Below are 20,295 nucleotides of genomic sequence, written 5' to 3'. Positions count from 1 at the left end.
CAAATCTCCATTAATACAGATAACTTTTTTTTTTAAACAATAACTTTTCACCTGTTAAATTTTATTATGAAGTACATAGGGATTTTTTATAAATGTTATCTCAAATTTTGACCTGACTGCCAATCTAGTACTCTTTGGACTTTCAATTTGAACAATTAAAACTTTGGATTTATGATTTGTGACAAATTAAACATTTAATCAATGTAAACATTTTGAAGAAGGAATTCAAAGAGGTAAAGACATCTTTTTGGGGAAGGAAGTCTCAATCACAGTGCCTTGTTCTATGATTTGGATTTTGTATACATACCAGCTTGAAATTAAAAGAAGAAAATATATGCTCCCGAAATCTATGGTGAAATTTTCTACCTAAAATTTTTAGGCACTCCACCTGTCATTTCTACATATCCACTAGCTCTTCCCCATTGTATTCCAATCCCTAATGTCTAAATTGAAAAAAAAGGGGTCAATCCAAAGCAGTATGTATAGTCTGATGTCAATCTCTTATATGCCTCGCACCATTGACTTTATCTTCTTAGGCTGGCTTTACATGTTATATTCTTGACAAAATTTGATCTTCTTGTCAGTAACAATGAAAGACCAATATTAATTTATCTTCAATCTTCTTCCTAGCAAACTTTATATCGAGGAGATATTTAAGAAATTGTTTCTTAGCGGAGCTGTGATAAAGGAAATGAGTCTTGCCCTCTTTGGGTAATCCATGTTTACTCTTTTTTTTCAAACCAAGGTTGCTTCTTCTTCTTCTTTTCAAACATGTTTGCTATTCCCTTTTTTTTTTTTTTCTTTTTTTTTTTTTTTGAAATTATGAAAGGAACGGTATATCAAAAATATTTCCTGCATGACAAAAACAATCCGCTAAACGTAACACAAAAAATGAAGGAAGGTTTAATTTATTAAACACCTAAAAACTTGGGGTTTAATTGTTTAAATTGAAAGTTCAAAAACTACATTTATGGTTTAGACCCCTAAACGGCTTAACTACCAAATTTAATCAGTTGATTCTCAAATATTAACCCGGCAGTTAATTATATAGTCAAGGTTACAATGATGATGGACAAACAAGTTAAACCACAACAAAGAACATAAGCTATAACCGAACACAATCAAAGACAACATATGTTCACAAAGTGAAAAACCCAAAACAATAAAAACACTCCAAGGATGAAATCTAAAAGTCAAATCCACTCTTGAAGAATGTTGCGGAACAAGCGATACACAAATTCTCTTATATGTAGTCAGACATTGTATTTGACTACTTGAACTCTCTTGCTCCTGCTAGGAATTGCAAACTTCTATCTTGTGCCTTCTAAGTTATTTATTGTGCAAGACAATAAACCACCTACAAACCGGTCTCTCAAATAATGCAAGAATTTTTGAAAAATTAATGTGGTCTTTGTGGTTTCAATTGCAACATCTAACACACATATGGTGATTAGTGTTTGGAACAATAAAATCCTTTTAATGATGAACAATCAAAGTGGGCAAAAGACACAGGATTCTTGGATCTAGATTTTCTTGTGAAAGTGCAGTCTTCTTCCTCTCTTATGATTAGGGTTTAATATTGGCTTATAAAGGTTAAGAAGGCTACAAAAGTTGCCATGGAAAAGCGAAGTAGGTACTCTCCATAGTAAGCCTCTAACGAGACTTTCTATCTAAATTCTAGTTTTTCTCGACCCATCATGGATTCTTGCTCGAGTAAGGTCTTTAGTCTTGCACAGTCAACTGAAGCTTTAAATTTCAATCCTTATACCACCCTTATATATATTATAATTTTACACAAACCAAAATTACAATATAAATTCTGTCATAGAATTAGCTAACATAAAAAAAATCCTCACAAAACTAAATTAACACTCACGTTAAAATTTATAAAATGGGGGAGAAAAATGAATTTGTTTACATTATTATTAACCTTGAGATGCTAAAATGAGTTGCATTTTCTCAATATTTCTCCACAATATTTTTTTGCTTTAGACCGCATAAGTTAACATCACATCACTCAAAGTTGCTCCAATCTCATCCCCTCTCCAAAAAAAGAAAAAAAAAAAGAAAAAGGAAAAACCGAAAACAAATCAAATAAAAAAAAGCTTATCTCCAATAACAACTCACATTCCACATCCTCTTCCGTATCCCATGTAAGTTAATTACTTGATTCCATCTTTTGTAGGATGATCCCTTTCTTAAACTGGGTGGCCTCATGCTGGTGGCTTTGTTGGTCTAGGAATAAACTAAAGTTTCCTAGCTAGTCCATCCTAAGGTTATTTATATATATTATCATGATGAGCCTTGTATTTCGTTTTGTTGGAATTACAATTCGACTCTCTACAATCACTCTAAAAACAAGATTATGAAGTGTAATGTCGAATATTATAAAAGATTTGAGTGAGTCTTTTTCATCACCAATTAATTTTGACTTTTAAGGTGGAATGATACAGTTCAAAATCTAACAAATTTGTATTATTTATCCTTTTTTATAAGAATAATCAGGATTTGTATATCCTCATCTCTTATTATAACACTGGAATTATTAAAAAAGAAAAAAAGTTATTTATATTCTAGAATTAATTTTCTATAGTCTTTTATCTAGAAAAAAAAATATATGAATTTAAAGATGAATTACTCTAGTTTTACCTAACTACTCTGTCGGCACGAGCAAATTTGTACACAGTTTTTCTTAATGAAGCAGTCTAGCTAGCTAGTTAAATATTTTTGCCATGTCAAAGGGAAAATAATAGACACCAGAGACCATTGGTCGGCTTATTTAAATTTCAACCTGGCTCTTTGATTAATTAGCTAGCTAGCTAGGGAAAAAACGAGCGTGTGTTGCACGCATTATGAGCAAGTATAATATTGGAAGAGAAGCAAGCGGTATGATCATTTGCTTGGTTAATCGGTTACTTTATCTTGGAGAATAAACAGTTGAAAATTCCAAGGAAAAGAGGCTTCCCAACTTGCACGTAAGAGGAAATGTAAAAAGGCAACAGACAACGAGACCGTTGTCCCATTTTCCTTGCCATCGATCTCGTCTCTGTTTTTTTGATGAGAAATATACTGTTGCTTCTCTCTCTCTCATTTTCTTATGATTCATTACAAGTAATAGTTTCTTTTCTTTTCTTTTTTTTGAAGGCAATAGTTTCTTTTTTATAATCGTTACAACTAGTAGTTACCAAACAAAAGTAATAAACAACCAATATAAATCGTGTGGTTCTGTTTTGTTGTACATGTGTTTGTGTTGGACGTACTGGCTATATATATATATATATATGCTTGGCTCCAAAACTATGAAAAGGGATCAAAACAATTACATGAGCTATAAATATGTTGCAGCTAGAAGATGGGTGTGCTTGAAAATATGTTGTATTATTAATAGAAAGACACAAATTTAATTATAAGAAAGTATGATTAATTACTGATCTTAATTGATAGAAATTGTACCCTAAGAATACTTGTTTGTATGTTTGTCAAAGAAAAATTGGATTCTATGTAGTCATATTGATCACTCACTCTGAAGCTTGCTTGTGCAAGTATTTTTGACGTGGATAGCTAAGTTTGTTGGTCAGGTTACAGCTTTTCTTTGACAGTTGAAGTAAAATAGGTTATGTATTTTAATGGAAGAAAGGCATGCTAGCATTGTAGCATGTAGGTATTTTTGTCTCTATTCCAACTACTTTCAAATAGGCTTCTGCTTTATTTGAGACTCGAGACATAAAGTTGAATCAGTACATGCAGAGACTAGTCCTCAGCAGTGTAACTAGGTTTTCAACGTTTTGTTTTCTCTGTGTTTAGTCCATTTCAGTTCTGCTTTTATGCATGATCACAGTCTTTTCTTGCATGCACTTGCCTTTCATCTCCCTCTCTCTCTTCACAAGATTCACCCGTTTCTTTGAAATTTCTGGAAGGGTAGAATGAAACTGAAAGAAGATTACTACAAGCCAATTTTCAGCAATTCTTCTAACATATTATTGATATATGTAGAAGAGTTTTCTAACTTGAGGTTATTGAGACAATCTTTGTTTTATGGATACTATTTCTTGGCATTTTTTAGTACAAGAACTATATTATAAAAATCTCTCCTTTGTTTATCAAAAAAATACATATCTTTCGGTTATTGTTATTGTTAGGATAGTGTTGACAAATCTATAAGAATGCAATATGTTTTTGATTAGTAACAGTGAACAAGACAAAGTCCAAGAATCAACTTACATCAAGGTAATTTTTTATTTTTTGATTGAATCTTGATCACTGGTGGCTCTACATAGACTCCAGCCACCCTGACCCGGAAAAAATAATTATTATTAAATATAAATTTAAAAATTTTATCATTTTTTTTTATCCTTAAAAAAGCTTTGTGACAACCCTAAATTTTTTTTAAGCCCAACATAACTAAACTTTGGACAAAATTGGATAACAAACTTGGTTGTAAGCTAAGGCTACAAGTCCATTCAATCTTTTTTTATATTAATTGTGAATTTTAACAAATCCACCGTTTAATTATATATATATATATATATATTTATATCCTTCATACTTGCAAAATTTCAAGAAAATTAAAGATCAATAACTATGTTATCAATCAAATATTTAAATTTCTAATTTTTGTAGTCTAAAATTATACATAAAAAATATGTTTATGGATCGAATAGTAAATAACATCCAATTGACATTAAACTTGACATGTGTTTTAAAAACATAAAGAATATACAATTCAACGATTAGATTTGCAAAATATATAGCAATGTTAATTTGTTTAGTAAGAGTTATAGCATTGCAAAATATGTAGTAATAATAATTTGTTTAGTAAGAGTTGTAGCCTTGTGCTACAACTTAATTTGTAGTCAAATTTTGTCCTTAAACTTTAATCCACTTAACAATATATTAGGTCTTTACATAAAAATATAAAAATAAAAAAGTCCAAGAAAAATTTTATTTAACTAAAATTTTAAAATAAATGTAACTTGCAACACTGATAATGAAACTATCATGAAATGATTTCCAAATAAGAAAATTCATGGAAGGAAATTGTAAGACTTTACGTGTTTGCATGTGTGTGTGTGTGCGCGCGCGCTTGCGTGTGTGTGTTTTGTTAATATATGAAGTTCTCTTTTTTATTAGATTTTATATAATTTAAATTTCTTAATAATTACTCTCAAAAAAATTTCTAGAGTCGCCACTGATTTTGATTGATCAAGAATCAAGATTCTCAACAGGCCCATTAAGTCGACTATTTAAGTGGGATTCTGAGCCTTAAACTCAAACATATATAAGGGCACGTAAGAGTCGACTAAATAGAAGTTTTTGCAAAACTTAATTATACCATCTCAAAAGAAACCCTAAACCTTTGTATTCACCACTATCGATTATTCTTCAAGTGAATTGGGCTTTAGTTGTTTGTGTTGGTGATGTAAGCTAAAGCATCGATACCTTCCCTGTGTTGCAACTGAGACAAATCTTTAAGGTGGTCTTTGAAGTCACAAACGCAAGTCCATAGTAAAAGAGTCCAGAAGTGATTGTAGTATTGTGGATCATAACTGTGACTTCTACTAGAGATAGCAATTAGAAATAGAGCTTTGTTTCAATTGTATAACTTCAATTCTAATAGTGAATTTTCTTTAGGGTTGATGGAAACCATTGGAGTATTTTTTTTTTTTTTTTTGGATTCATCCATTGTTTTTTACTTCATCAACAAATCATTTTGTTATTTATTTTACTGTGTTTTACTTTATTAGTGTTATTTATTCTATGTGGCTTGTTAACTGGAAATCAATTAAATAACATAATTGGTTAACTTCGAAAGTTAGCTTAATTTCATAAAATCAATCAACAGGGTCTTAACAGTCCTCTCAATTATGATTAGAAAAGAGGAGAAATATTGACTATCTATTTTGCTTGAAAGATGAGAAAGTACTATAATACCATAGAAAAGATGAGACATGACTCTAATACCATATTTGAAAAGGCAACACATAACTATGATACGATAATAAATTATATGAAAATATAAAGAATAAGGGAGAAAGGGAGATAAAAGTCAAAACAGAGGAAATTAATTTGATTCAAACTTAGAAGCTTATTTCGACAATAGACAACCCTTGATGATACATTTTAATTTACTATTAAATTTTATTTATTACAATGAACCAATGAAAGGGTATTTAAAGTAAAACAAATCGTTGACTAACAATATATAAACCGGGATTATAATACTTGAACTACAAGTAGGATTAACTGTAATTACTTTACTTGCAATCCAAAAAAAAAAATTGATTATTTTACTTGTACTCCAGATAAAATTCAAAATAATGAACTTGAACTAGAGCTATAGAATAGACTAAGATATTTAAGTAGGGTTGGACCTTGATATTTTTAACAATTATTAATATTACATCTAGTTATTATACATGTTAACTTTAATTCAAAATCTATAAGAGTATTGAGATCATATAGGGATTATAAATAATATTACAAACAGTTCTTAAAAGAAGTACTTCAACTCCCAAGAATAGCAATGGCAACTTATAAAACGGATCATAAAATTAGTTTCACACTCCTTAGGAATAGGAATGATAATGAATAATGATCAACTAACTCAAACGTTATGATACTCCTTTCTACCATCGTCTCCTCCATACTTGGCAAAAATAAATGCTTACATGAAATAAGAAGGAAAAAAAAAGGACCACACATGCCACAAGTTTTACTTAGTGGAGTATAAAGTAGAACATTAGCTCAAAATAGGGCAAGACAGTTTTTAATTCGTGTATATGAAATGTATAAATATTATTTTCTCTTTATATTAGCTCATATATAATACATGCATATACCTCCCTTGGCTTATTGACAATATCTTTGGAAGCCAAAGTATATATCATACAAGTTATTAAGAGTTTTTACCTTTTGTTTCCCATATGTTGATCTTTAATGTGTTAGAAATAAATTGGGATTTTTATGAATATTAAGATAAAATTTAACGAAGTCCTTGGGTACGTTCAACATGTTTCTGGTCTTCCTAGGACTCACAAGTCACAACTACTCTTTTGCCCCAGGCCAAAACAGTTAAAATCAGTCAACGGTAACTTTTACTTTCCCCAAAAAAAAGTACATGCTAACGGACATTAAAAAAAAAAAAAAACAAATTTGCTACCCCATTTCCAATATAATATTAAATAATTGTTTTTATAAAATATGTATACGAAGATACAAACGACAAAGTTGTGTGGTTCAGTCATATGTACTTATAAAGTCCAACATTTCTTTTTGTAGTTTTGCAAAACGAGGTGTTTGGTTTTAAATCAATGCCGTATGCTTCGTCAAACTGTTCGGTGGTTGAATAATAATAGTAGAATTGATGATTTTCATGGTGCTATAGTTAAGGAGACATGCTGAATCGATGCATGCATGGAAGAACTATATTGAAGAAGAAATGTTTCTCTCCTTATCTTCCCTCACCAACATTTGTCAAACTTAGATTTTCTATTTGTCATTGGTTGATCATTTTGAGAAAATATTTAGGATTACGATACAAGAGTATGATTGCTACTACATAATTAATGAGATTCTTTAATTATCACATAATTGATGTGTTGGTAATTAATTTTTCAGTAAGTTCCTTTTGTTTTTTGAATCTTTGGTTTTGCCTCACTTCATACCAAAATTGTTAAGTATTTTTTTTTTTTTTAAAGTTAACAAATACCTTGAGTGAATTGGTTTGCAAAATATTTTTAGAAAATTTTTGTAAAAAAAGAAAAAAATAATAATTTTTTTTACAACTTTTTATATTTTCCATGAAAGTATAGTCAAAATTTTTCTAAAATAATTTATTAATAATTGCAATAAGTATTTCTTAAACCAATACCCTTAATGCTTTCGCTAACTTTTCCCTTTTATTTTATATAAAAAAAAATTGTAGTAATAATGATGAAATTAAGTTACAAATACAACTAATTTATGTAGCTTTTTAAGATAATATGTTATTAAGTATTATATCAACTATTTTATTATACATCATTATTACATAAGATATGTAGTAATAATGATGTATAGAAAAATAATTAATTACTTAAATTTATCTCCATTATAATCGGAAAAAATCACAAGATTTTTGAAAAAAATAAGGATATAAAGAAATTTTAACTAAAAAAATTCAAAAAAAAGAAATATCTGTTTTGATTAGAATTTATGTAGAAATAAATTCATCTAACCTTGAAGTAATTAAATAAAGGGATAAGATTAATTTCCGTTAAATCCTCAATTCTCTTTAATTTTTAATCAGATGGGAGATGCGTGCCATTTATTTAATTTTGTGTAGTTTACTTTGAATATTTTATGATCATTAAATTTTATAAATGTCATATGTCTTACATCTAGACTAGAATGTGTGGTTAGAAGAACTACCATCAGACTTGATTGATGTATTTCAGTTTGATTTACCTTAATAAAAATGACTTACCTGACTCTAAAAAAAAATAAAATAAAAAATAAAAGAGAATTAGGGGATTTAAATAGGAAGGATCTTTCTATAAAATGTGTAATACTTAGAAGTTGAAGGCAAAGAGAACTTTCCGGAGAAGAGAAAATCTAGTTGAGAATTTTAATCACGTGGACAAAGCCCATGTTAAAGTTTGATAGGTCCTAATTGGAAAAAGAAAACCTATTAGTCTAAGTTTCAAATAAATGTGTATTAAATTTACGTTCATAAGTTTAAGATTGAATATAAGAGGGGACATTTCCCTAATAAATAAAAAAAGAATATAATTCAGATCAAGGAAAAATGATCAAATACTCTGTAATTCTAAGAATACCATAAATGCATACCTCCTTCTTGTATGAATTATGGGTCCTACCATAAATTTAATTAGTGAGACCTATTATTATGTGAGAGAAGAGAGTATGCATTTATAGTATTCTAAGAGTATTCTATAATTACTCCCAATCAAGTTACACCTAACTTCTTTCTCAAAAAAAGTTACACCTAACTTAATTTTCTATTAATAATATAATACTTTATAACATATTATCTTAACTCCACCTTGGATTATATATTCTCTTTATTTTAGAGGGTACAAGGAAAAATATAATTCAACAATTGATTTTTCAAAAATCACATTCAGTAAAAAGTTAGTATTAAATAATATAATATTTACTAGGGTTGTAAACGAGCTGAGTATTAAAAGTTCAAACTTGGTCATTTAATTAAATTCTTTTTTGAACATGAGCCAAACTTGAACTCATCACCAAACAAGATTTTATATTCATATTTGGATCATTTTCTTGTCAAGTAAGTTTAAGTTTGTTCTACTTGATAAACTTATTATTTTCCTAAATATTGTGAAACCATGACTAAAATGTTTTACTTCTTCACAATTCTATGTATTTTTACTATAATAGACTATTTATATCATCAATAAGTTACAAAAGAATAATTTAATGTCATGAACCTATTGACAAACTTATACAATCCAATTTCAAGTCTATATAAATAGGGCAAAACTTAGATACAGTTACTTATATACAGTTCATTAGGTTCCCTTCTTAAAAATCTGCCACCTGTCAAATTGAATAACTAAATTAACACTGTTAAAGTACCATAACTTTCTGTTGTTGTATTTTTTTTTCCCTTGTCTGTGAGAAAAGAAAACCCATTGGCTTCAGATCTAACGCCGCTCTCTCTCTCTTTTCTTTTTTTCTTTTTTCTCTTTTTTTTTTTTTTTTTCACTTACGCGTGTGAGAAAACCTGACTGCAAATCTCTCAAACTTCTCCCAAACAATATCAGAAAATAAAATCTAGCTTCAGAAGGACAAGCCTGGAATGATCTTCTCCATTAATCCCATTATTTTCATTAGAAGATTATTGATTTGTTCATACTTTGCATGCTAGACAGATGGCTTTTTAAATAATGAAAAAGAAAAGAAAGAAAAAAAGAAGATGAAGACCGCCATAGCAATGCACTGCTTGGATAAATCTAATTCTCATAAGTTTGGAACAAATAGCCATTAGAAGAGTACAGCAGATCCATCAATTCATTCCCAATAAACACAAATTAGAGAAACCCCCCCCCCCCCCCCGGGGGGGGACCTACCCTTCCCATAAAAACCTACTCTGCAACAACTCTACCCAAACCCACCTTTACATGCTGCAACCACCTTGATAATCTCCTTCGTGTCATCGTTCTCCCCTGGTTAGACCCAAGGGATTGTGTGTGAGATAGAAATCAGATCTGAAGCCAATGGGTTCTCTTTTCTCACAGACAAGGGAAAAAAAAATACAACAACAGAAAGTTATGGTACTTTAACGGTGTTAATTTAGTTATTCAATTTGACAGGTGGCAGATTTTTAAGAAGGGAACCTAAGGAACAGTATATAAGGAACTGTATCTAAGTTTTGCCCATATAAATATATTTTTAGACAAGTTTACATATAAATAATATTATATACAGTTAAAGGGTCATGCTAACGAGGGCACTCGTTAATAATCCATTTTAAGAAAGTTTTGATATCACTTTTATGGAAAATGAAAAAAGCTGTCAAAATATTAATTATTTTTTTCATTTTCCATAAAAACTTTCTTTAAATAGATTATTAATCAATACCCTAAAGGTACTCGTTAGCATTTCTCATAGTTAAATCAAACATTTCATGTTCATGGGTTTGTTCATGAACATATTATTATGTTTGAACTTGATTTGTTTTCAAAGTGAACAAACATAAACAAGTTTTTTTCGGAACTATGTATTTAATATTCCACGTCTAAAATTGTTGTCGTCCTGAGTCAATGGATCAATACATGGTATTGACAAAATATTAATTATACTATTATTATATACTTTAACAGTGTATTTATGTACTTTTGTGCTCTTTACTGCCTATATAAAAGTATTCCTTGTACAGTTCTATATATACAGATTAATATACATTCTTTCCTCAAAAAGAAGAAGATTAATATACATTCTTTCAATCTTTATTACAGCCATGTGAGAAGACTTAATCTATTGAAAATCAATAATGAAGAGGAGTATATGCGCTTCTTATTCTCACTTCCAAACCTAAGCAATGGTATAGTCTCTTGAAAAATATAATATATAAGCTACAAAGAGAGTGCCCAGTTACTTCAACTCATGGAAGCTAAAAACTGCTTGAATGTAAGCTTAATAGATTATTTATCCATTAAAATAACATAAATAAATTATGCCTTCCGTTGAAATTTCTCACTACTTAATACCTAAAACTTTCAAGACAGGTGGTGTAAACTATAAATACTATTGAGCCCCATGTGAAGAAGAATTAGTATAAGATAAATGATCTTCCAGCATTCTAGCTTAATCTTTTATATATAATAACATGTTAATTTATAATTCTCAACACTACTCTTTAGAAGGTTTACTACCATCATTAATTAAAAGCATTCTTATAAGTTTTTTACCATAGGTAAACATGAGGCAAACTGGCACAAGTACAAACAATTCATGCTTAGTGCCTATAAACACATTTTACAAAACTCTCAAAAGTGTAAAGTCTATATATATAGTCTATACTCAACACTCATTGTAAACGTTCCCACAAGTTTTTTACCATAGGTAAACATGAGGCAAACTGGTACAAGTACAACCAATTCGTGCTTAGTGCCTATAAAAACTTTTTACAAAACTCTCAAAAGTCTAAAGTACGTCTATAGTCTATACTCATTGTATACGTTCTCACAAGTTTTTTTGCTGTAGCCCATAGGTAAACATGAGGCAAACTGGTATAAATACTAGTGAGTCCAACGTAAGGAAGAATTAAAATAAGATAAATGATCTTCCGCCATTCTAGCTTAATTTTTATGACATGTTAATTTATCATTCTCAACATTATTTTTAGAAGGTTTACCACCATCATTCATTAAAAGCATTCTTACAAGTTTTTTACCATAGGTAAACATGAGGTAAACTGGTACAATCAATTCGTGCTTAGTGCCCATATAAACTATTTACAAAAGTCTCAAAAGTCTATATATACTCATCAGAAAAGTATTTGAAAGTTGAGATGATTGGTACTGAGAGATGTAAATGCATGTGAGAAATGAATCAGGAATTTATTTTTGGAAGGCCAAAAGATGAACAAAAGAATTTTGATCATTTAAGAATATGAAATATCCTAAAATTAAAAACTAAATTGATACATAAAAAATAAAAATAACAAGCTAATATTTATTTAGAATTAAAAAAATTAAAAGACAAAAATAATTGTTTTTAATATATTTCAACCCAATCAGTTATGCTAGCTATAGTAAAATAGAATGTGGTGTTCTTTTGAATGCTGACAATAAATGATTTATGATTAGTATTTTTCTTTTTTGAGAAAATAATTTATGATTAGTTATGTACCAAATTTTACAATATTTATTTTTTGATGTACAAAATTAAAATAGTCTATTTTATGATTAGTTATGTACTAAATTTTGCCACAATTTCCTTTTTGATGTGCAAAATTAAAATAGTCCATTTTATCTTTATGATTAGTTATGTACTAAATTTTGCAACAATTTCTTTTTTGATGCACAAAATCAAAATAGACCATTAGAATGCCATCTTTTATTTGGTTGCAAAAGCCTATTCTTGATAATATTTATTATTGAAAATATTTTTTCCATGGTTGCAAAAGAAACTAGAAGAGTAAACAATCTCTCTACAAACAAATTGATCAGTTATTAATTTTCTCGTTCTTACCGTCGATTGGCACAATTCAAAACTATTTATCAATTTATTTGAATTTCCGATGCCGAACTATATAGTGCTATTAATGATTAATCAATGATGAAGTTCCATTAGGTAGTTGCAAGTTGCAACCAAATCCCAAAGTCTGAAATTTTTGATTTTGGGTCTCAAATAAGCCATTTATATATATATATATATATATTTTTTTTTTTATCGGAGATTTATTTATTTTTTTAAATGGATTTCTCTTTGATTTGTTAGTAAGAAATTATTTTATTTTTGTTTCGGAATGGGGCCATCAGCCACATATTTTGTACGCTATGTGATTCAGGATTTTTATTTTTATTTCCCTGCAATGAGGATTCACTAATTGTAACACAACTAGGTTCTTCTTAGTTTGCTATTAATTTTTTTTTTCTTTTTTAAAGAATTTCAATCTATGACGTTTGATCCTAATAATAGTTCTTTATTATTAGATCAAAATACCAATTAATTTTTTGTGTAAATGAAGATTAAATCTTATATCTTTTTATTCAACCATAAAAAATTGCTAATGTAATTAGTAACAACTTAAGAATGAAAAATTCTAGTAGCAAAAAGGTGAAGGAAGATGTGCCAAAATATCTTAAGTCTATTTGAGAATTGTGCTTTTTTTTAATTATTAACCTAAGTTTTGAACATTGTCACCTATTAGTTACAAGCCCATGGGTGAAAAGTTGATGCTACCCCATCGTTTAAGGTTGCTATTTACTATCCATTAAAAAAAATGTTCGCTATTTACTAAAGTACCTCCACAATTTTATCAACTTAAAATTGGCAACAAATCAAATACAGTCTGCTCCATAATGAAAGTATAATTGTTTTAACTATTAACTACGTGCCGTGCATAGAATTAAACTGTTTATTCTTCTTCTTGGGCCTGAGGCATGATTTTTGGTCCAAATTCAAAGTTTGCCATAGATATTTGATATTTCCCACCCAGCAAAAGCGCAAACAGTAACAGTAACAGTAACAGTAACAGTAAGCCCAATGATCATTGGACATCTTAGCTAAAGCCCAAAGAGTAGAACAACATGCATGAATATGATGCAGCTCCAGAGAGATAGATAGAACTGTGTTTATTTTGGGTAACATCTTAGAAGACGTTTCTCACTTCCTCTTATGGAGGTTGTTTTGTCTCTGCCAGTGCCAGATAACAGCAATTTTGGTTAAGCCCTTGGTACCAACTCAAAGCCAAAGCCACTCAGCAAGTCTCTTATCCATTTACCATTTGGTAAGACATCTCTTCATTATATTACATTTTCTCTTTTGGAATTTCACTTTGCGCTTGTATGAAATAAAAATCCCATTTCAGTTCCAAGTTATGCAATTTCATCTTCATGCTATATGATGCATTTCATAGCTATTATCCTCAAGTGAAAAAGAACCTTAATTTGGCAAAACCTTGAAGACCCAGATAGGGAATTGCAAGAAACAAAGAAAAAAAATATTTAGGTATGGGGTTTATCACCACTGCAATAGCTGCATACAGATACTTTAGCACCAATAGTATTGGGAAAAGCACAAAATTTGCACAAAATAGGTTTAGGAGTAAAACCAAGACCAAAAACAGTGAACCCAGCAAACCTAGGACCAGAATCAAGTGGACTGACCAACAAAAACAAATCATATCTGCCATTTCTGAGGGAAATTCAGTGTTCATCACGGGCTCGGCAGGAACTGGTAAAACATTATTGGTTAATCATATTATCAAACTGTTGAAAAAATGTCATCCCCGATCTGGGGTCTTTGTCACAGCGCCCACTGGCGTAGCTGCATGTGCTATTGGTGGACAAACACTGCACTCGTTTGCAGGCATTGGGCCTGGAGTGGCGGATCGCCATACTTTGCTAGATAGGGTTCTTTCAGATAAGAAGGCTTACAATAGGTGGGAAAAAGTTGAGGCATTGGTTGTTGATGAGATTAGCATGGTTGGTGCAGAGTTGTTTGAGAATCTTGAATTCATTGCGAGAGAGATACGTGGTGACGACGAGGTGTGGGGTGGAATTCAGCTTGTTGTGAGTGGAGATTTCTTTCAGCTACCACCAATTCTTTGTAAACAGAATGCATCAGGCAAGGAGTTTGCATTCGAAGCTGACTGCTGGAATGCGAGTTTTGATTTTCAATATGAGCTTACTGAGGTTTTTAGGCAATCAGATTCGCAATTTATCAAGCTGCTTCAGGGTATAAGAAGAGGGGAATGTGAACCTCAGGACATAGAATTTCTTGAACAATCTTGCTCGGTGACTGAGTCTGAGTCAGATCCTTCGGTGGCACAGCTATATCCGTTGAATAAAGATGTGGAAACAGTAAATCAGATGAGGATGGAAGACTTGGCAAAGGAGGGTACTATATATTTAGCTGTTGATAGTGGTAACAATCCTTGGAAGAATCAACTCAATCAGGGAATAGCACCTGTTGAGATTTTCCTCTGCGAAGGTGCAAGGGTGATGCTGATCAAGAATCTGAGTACTTGGCGTGGACTAGTGAATGGTGCCACTGGTACAATTATAGGATTTCAAGAGCCAGAGAATATGGATGTGACAGACATGTGTTATGACAACCTGCTACCAATAGTCAGATTTGATTCAGGGCTAACCATGGTGATTACACCAGCAAAATGGGTTGTGATGGAGGGAGATACAGTTGTTGCTGAAAGAAAGCAGATACCCCTCATACTGTCATGGGCTCTAAGTATTCACAAGTGCCAGGGTATGACTCTTGATAAACTTCAAACCAATCTATCCAGTGCTTTTGGCTATGGAATGGTCTATGTAGCACTTTCCCGTGTGAGAAGCTTAGAAGGCCTTAAGTTACAAGGTTTTAGGCCTTCGAAGATTATGGCACACCCAAAGGTTTTGCAATTCTACAAAGTTTTTGTTAGTGAACGAGATACAAAAGTCAAGAATGACGGAGCCAACAAGATCAGTGATCGGAGCAGTGAGGTAGCTCATGTTACAGACACAAGAAGCAATGGGGCAACAAAATATCATTTTCCTCTTTCTGAATTCCTGTCTTCACGCCATAAAAGAAAATGAAAATTTCAGATACTCTGATATTTGTCTACTAATTTTGAGGTTCTTCGTAGGGAAGTTTAGTTGAGTTTACATGGTGGTAAATAATTTTGAATACCTGAGGAGTAACCAATTACAGCTTTTCTGTGGAATCTTAGAAATTCCCTTTAGTCTTTACCAAGCCTTAGATTGGGGAATGCATCAATGTTTGTCAAAGAATAAGGTGAATTGTGATTATTTATCCTTTGCTTTGGCCCTTAACTACTGATCTCTCAATCCAATTGCTGTAGCGCGTAAAAAGAAAATGAAAATTTCAGATACTCTGATATTTCTCTACTAATTTTGAGGTTCTTTGTAGGGAAGTTTAGTTGAGTTTACATGGTGGTAAATAATTTTGAATACCTGAAGAGTAACCAATTACAGCTTTTCTGTGGGATCTTAGAATTTCCCTTTAGTCTTAACCAAGCCTTAGATTGGGGAATGCATCAATGTTTGTCAAAGAATAAGGTGAATTGTGATTATTTATCCTTTGCTTTGGCCCTCAACTACTGATCTCTCAATCCAATTGCTGTAGCGCGTAAGGTATGCAAGGAAAAAAGAAAGATCCCTCATTACTACCTTGATGAATGTTACTGCACAAACTTTTTAGTAAATATGTACATTGTCTTATGTCAATCAATATGCAAATGTTGGATGTAATAATTTCACTTTTGTTCAACATGACTGTATGCATGCACACATGGTAGTGTAGTACAAGTATCTGCATGGTATGCATGTGCACACATGTATCTTTATGCATGTGTGTGTTAGGTCATAGGTGCAGGAGGGGAGGGAGCAGAGGGATATCAAAAATCTCCTACAGTAATGTTATAGCTTTAAACTAGAATCGCTAGACCTTGCCTTTTTAATATGTATATATATAGGGTTAGGTTCAAGTTATACTTATTGTAACTCTAAGCAATGTTACACTACCCAATAACTTGTTATTGAATTCATATATTGAAAATCCTACCATTGGATTACATGTTCTGTATATTCTTAACATGCAAGTCAATTTTCATACCAATCGGATTTTATTTACCAATTCTATCCATAAACTTATATTTTATGTATTATTTTGAACTACAAAAACCGAAATTTAAACAATTAATTGATAATATGGCTATTGATATTTAATCATCTTGAAATTTTGCAAGCATAGAGAATATACAAAAATAATGTAATTCAACGGTGGATTTGTTAAAATTCACTTCCAATTAAAAAATATTGAGTGGTGTAACATTTTGAATCCAACCCACACACACATACATATAGTACCATATTTGGTATTATTCTCTGTTACATTTTTCCCCTTTGTAAAACACATCATTTGTGCATTGTAACTAATAATAATACTTGACTACTATTGCACAACTACTACTATTGTTACTTTATTTGGTGGATTTCCATAAATTGGCGATCAACTTGCCTTCCATTTGGGTTTGTGAAACATGGAAGTAGTGTATATATTTCTCATAATTTGTATGACCTTTAACAAAATAGATTATAGGGTTAGTTATAGCTATCTATTTTACACTAACAGGATATTTACGATATGCACCCTAAACTTCAAAATTTTACATTTAATACCTTAATTCAGCATTATTTTGCAATGTTCACTCTACCGTCAAAATCTATGGTTTAATTAGCACATTAATAGTAATCTATTAATCCTAAATTATGAGGGTACTTGTAATGTGCGCTTCAAATATAAATTGATATCTTAATTTGAGATTAATTAACTTGTTAATATGATAATTTAAAAATGAATAAAATGGTGGATGAACATTGCAAATTAATCTTCAATTAAAGTGCTGATTACAAAATTTTATAATTAAATATGCACACCTCTAATAAACGCATAGTTTAGGGAAGAGAGCTCCAATTAACTCAAAATTATAATTCTTTCTTTTTGCCAATTTTCTAAATTCTAGTTGGGCTCCGTGGTGCTGCTCAAAAGCAATATGCATTTTGTCTCAAACTTTCCCATTCATCCATCATCTGCTGACAATATAAGAGTAGCTGCATGGTGCTTCATACTTTTACATTACCTCACTTCTTTTTATTTTGGTTCAAGTGGTAGCCTCTAGGGATTGAAAAAAAAAAAAAAAAAAAAGATTGAAGCAATAGCAGAAGTAGGAGCCTGCTGTGTATTTGGTGTATATCTCTATGGGTTAACAAAGGAGGGACACACATGCACACCTATGCACGCCGATGAAAAATGGGTCTCTAATCATGGAGCATTTTATTTTCACTTGACCTGGTAGGCTATTAGTTAATTGGGATATGGAGAAAATATCCCAACTTTTTTATGACTAATATGCAGAAGAAATTTGAAAGATGCCCATTCCAATTACCTATAGGCCTGATGAGTTTGTCTGGCTAGGGGGAATAGGTGGTGAATTTTCAGTAAAGTCAGCATATAAATTGAACCTACAGCATAGACTCTCAAGTTTGTGGAAGAAGATATGAGCTATGGAGCTGGAAGTTTCATTAAAGACTCAAGATGTTATAGCAGAGAGTAGCATCAGAAATTGGAAGTCCTGCCCCTTGGAGCTGGACTGGCAATTTTATCAAAGTCCTACCCCTTCAAACTAGATTGCAAATTTTATCAGATGAGAGTTAAAGATGTGTGTGTGGATAGGGCGGACGGCAGTCTACAGGAGTTCTCTCCATTGATCATTGAGAGTGATTTTCAAACGGTAGTAGCTAGTATTCATAATCTTGTTATGCAGTTGACAAAGGACATCAAAGATCTGGTTAGAACCCGCTTATCGGATTGTGAGTGCAATTTGATTGCTCATGCCCATTCTAAATGGGGCTTTGTAATAACCCTGGTGGCTCTTTTATGCCGTAGGTTTTTCCTCAGCTATTGTTGTGCTTTTGAGATGGCTCTTTGCATAGCATTTTTTGTTCTCTTCTGTACTGACACTTGGTTTACAGCACGTAATGTGGCCTCTAAGTTTGTCACCTGAGAACCTATGCAATCAGACCACCATAGCATGGATGCAGCCTAAACTTACAAGATGGTGTTAATTTACAAAGAAAAATGTGTAATACGATTCTCTCCCGTTGAATTCTCAAATTCCCTCCAATTTTTATTTAGATGTCAGACGTGGCATTTAAAAATCAAATAAATAGAGTATGTCACACATTGCTGAAAGTGGAAAGGAATTAGAGGGAAATCCTTTCCCCGAAAAATGTCAAACGTTCCTACTGCCCTTTTTGCATTGAAGAGTTGGAGAAATAACAGTGAGACTTGATATAAACTTTATTTATTCCCCAATTGGATAGCTGACATTATTTAATGACAATTCTTTCAAAAGAAGCTTATATCCATTGTGGAAGCAGAAAGGTATTCAGGTGGTAAAAGTTGATATCCAATCAGCTTAATCAGGTCTTGTTGGTCTGTCACACGTGTACATAATATTTCTGGTATAATGCACTGGGATTGGAACGTAAAGGTAGGGCTCTTTATTCCGATATACTACCTTGGAATTGAAATAGGCAGTTATGAGAACAATTTAAAAGTTCTGAATAAAAAACGATTCCAATGACATTGGACAGAAGATTTTCTTTTTTCCAAAACAGTGCACATCCGACATGAATGTCAACGACCTGTAGTTAATTGAAGGAAAACTCAATGCCAAACCAGCAGAAAACAATATACAAATTACATATATTGGAAAATCTCATACTATCAACTTATCATACTTATCATTCATTCAGGTTTTGAATCGTTCAAGTCACTTATCACTGTGAACACTTCTAGTAAAATTGCACCAAAGAAAAAGATTGATAAAGGAACAGACAAGGAAAGTGGGGCTCCTGATATCTTGTTCTTGACTGAGATTTTTGGTAAACTGCGATGACACAGTTCTGCCTTACCATCCAATTGAAGTCGCTGTACCAAAGTTGAACAATCAAAATCACCTGAAGCATAAGTTTCATTGGACAGATCTCAGAAGTTCTACACCTTAATTAACATCTAGAACCAATTAAAGTAACAAACTTCCACTCAATCATAAGTTCAGATAGATTCATGAGAACATAAGAAAAGTTGGGTTCTTCAGACGAGTAATCGAGTAGGTGGGATCCAATATGTAGCAACTGTGATCCTGTCGTGCATCTATGTCTGTCTAAATTATAGTCCTTGGCCCATAAGAATAAACTCAACATGCGAAAAAGGCATTGTTTAACAAGTGAGATGAAATCGAGTCAAACCAGTATGTACTTTTGCACAACAGAAACCTGCCACAGAAAGCTTCCTCACTTCATGCTGGTAAAGAACTGAAATTCTGCACACATTGAGGCAATTATTACTTATCTGATTGTGGAGCTAGATGATCGGATGCTTGGATTTAAACGATTCCTCTTCATAAAGGCCTCAAGATTCCGAAAACAATTAAGATCCCCAATCTGTTGATGATACAGGAGAATTCCAAAAGCTTAAGTGAAATAACCACCAATTCTCAGGAAAAAAAAAAAAAAAAAA

General features: G+C 31.5%; 1 protein-coding gene across 1 annotated transcript in view; it reads right to left on the bottom strand.

Moving 5' to 3' along the window:
* Nucleotides 1-19,495: 19,495 nt before the first annotated feature.
* Nucleotides 19,496-20,295, bottom strand: part of LOC112010998 (serine/threonine-protein kinase 12) — a gene marked incomplete in the record, with an annotated part of 10,546 nt that continues 9,746 nt past the window's right edge. Inside the window, 1 exon segment of the mRNA XM_065773213.1 lies at nt 19,496-20,219. Coding sequence (XP_065629285.1) covers nt 20,124-20,219 — 96 coding nt within the window.

The sequence above is a fragment of the Quercus suber genome, unplaced genomic scaffold (genome assembly GCF_002906115.3).
Source record: "Quercus suber isolate HL8 unplaced genomic scaffold, Cork oak 2.0 scaffold_71, whole genome shotgun sequence".
In the NCBI taxonomy this organism is placed as follows: Eukaryota; Viridiplantae; Streptophyta; class Magnoliopsida; order Fagales; family Fagaceae; genus Quercus; species Quercus suber.
The sequence above is the reverse complement of the archived record's forward strand: the minus strand, read 5'-3'. Positions and strand labels throughout refer to the sequence as shown.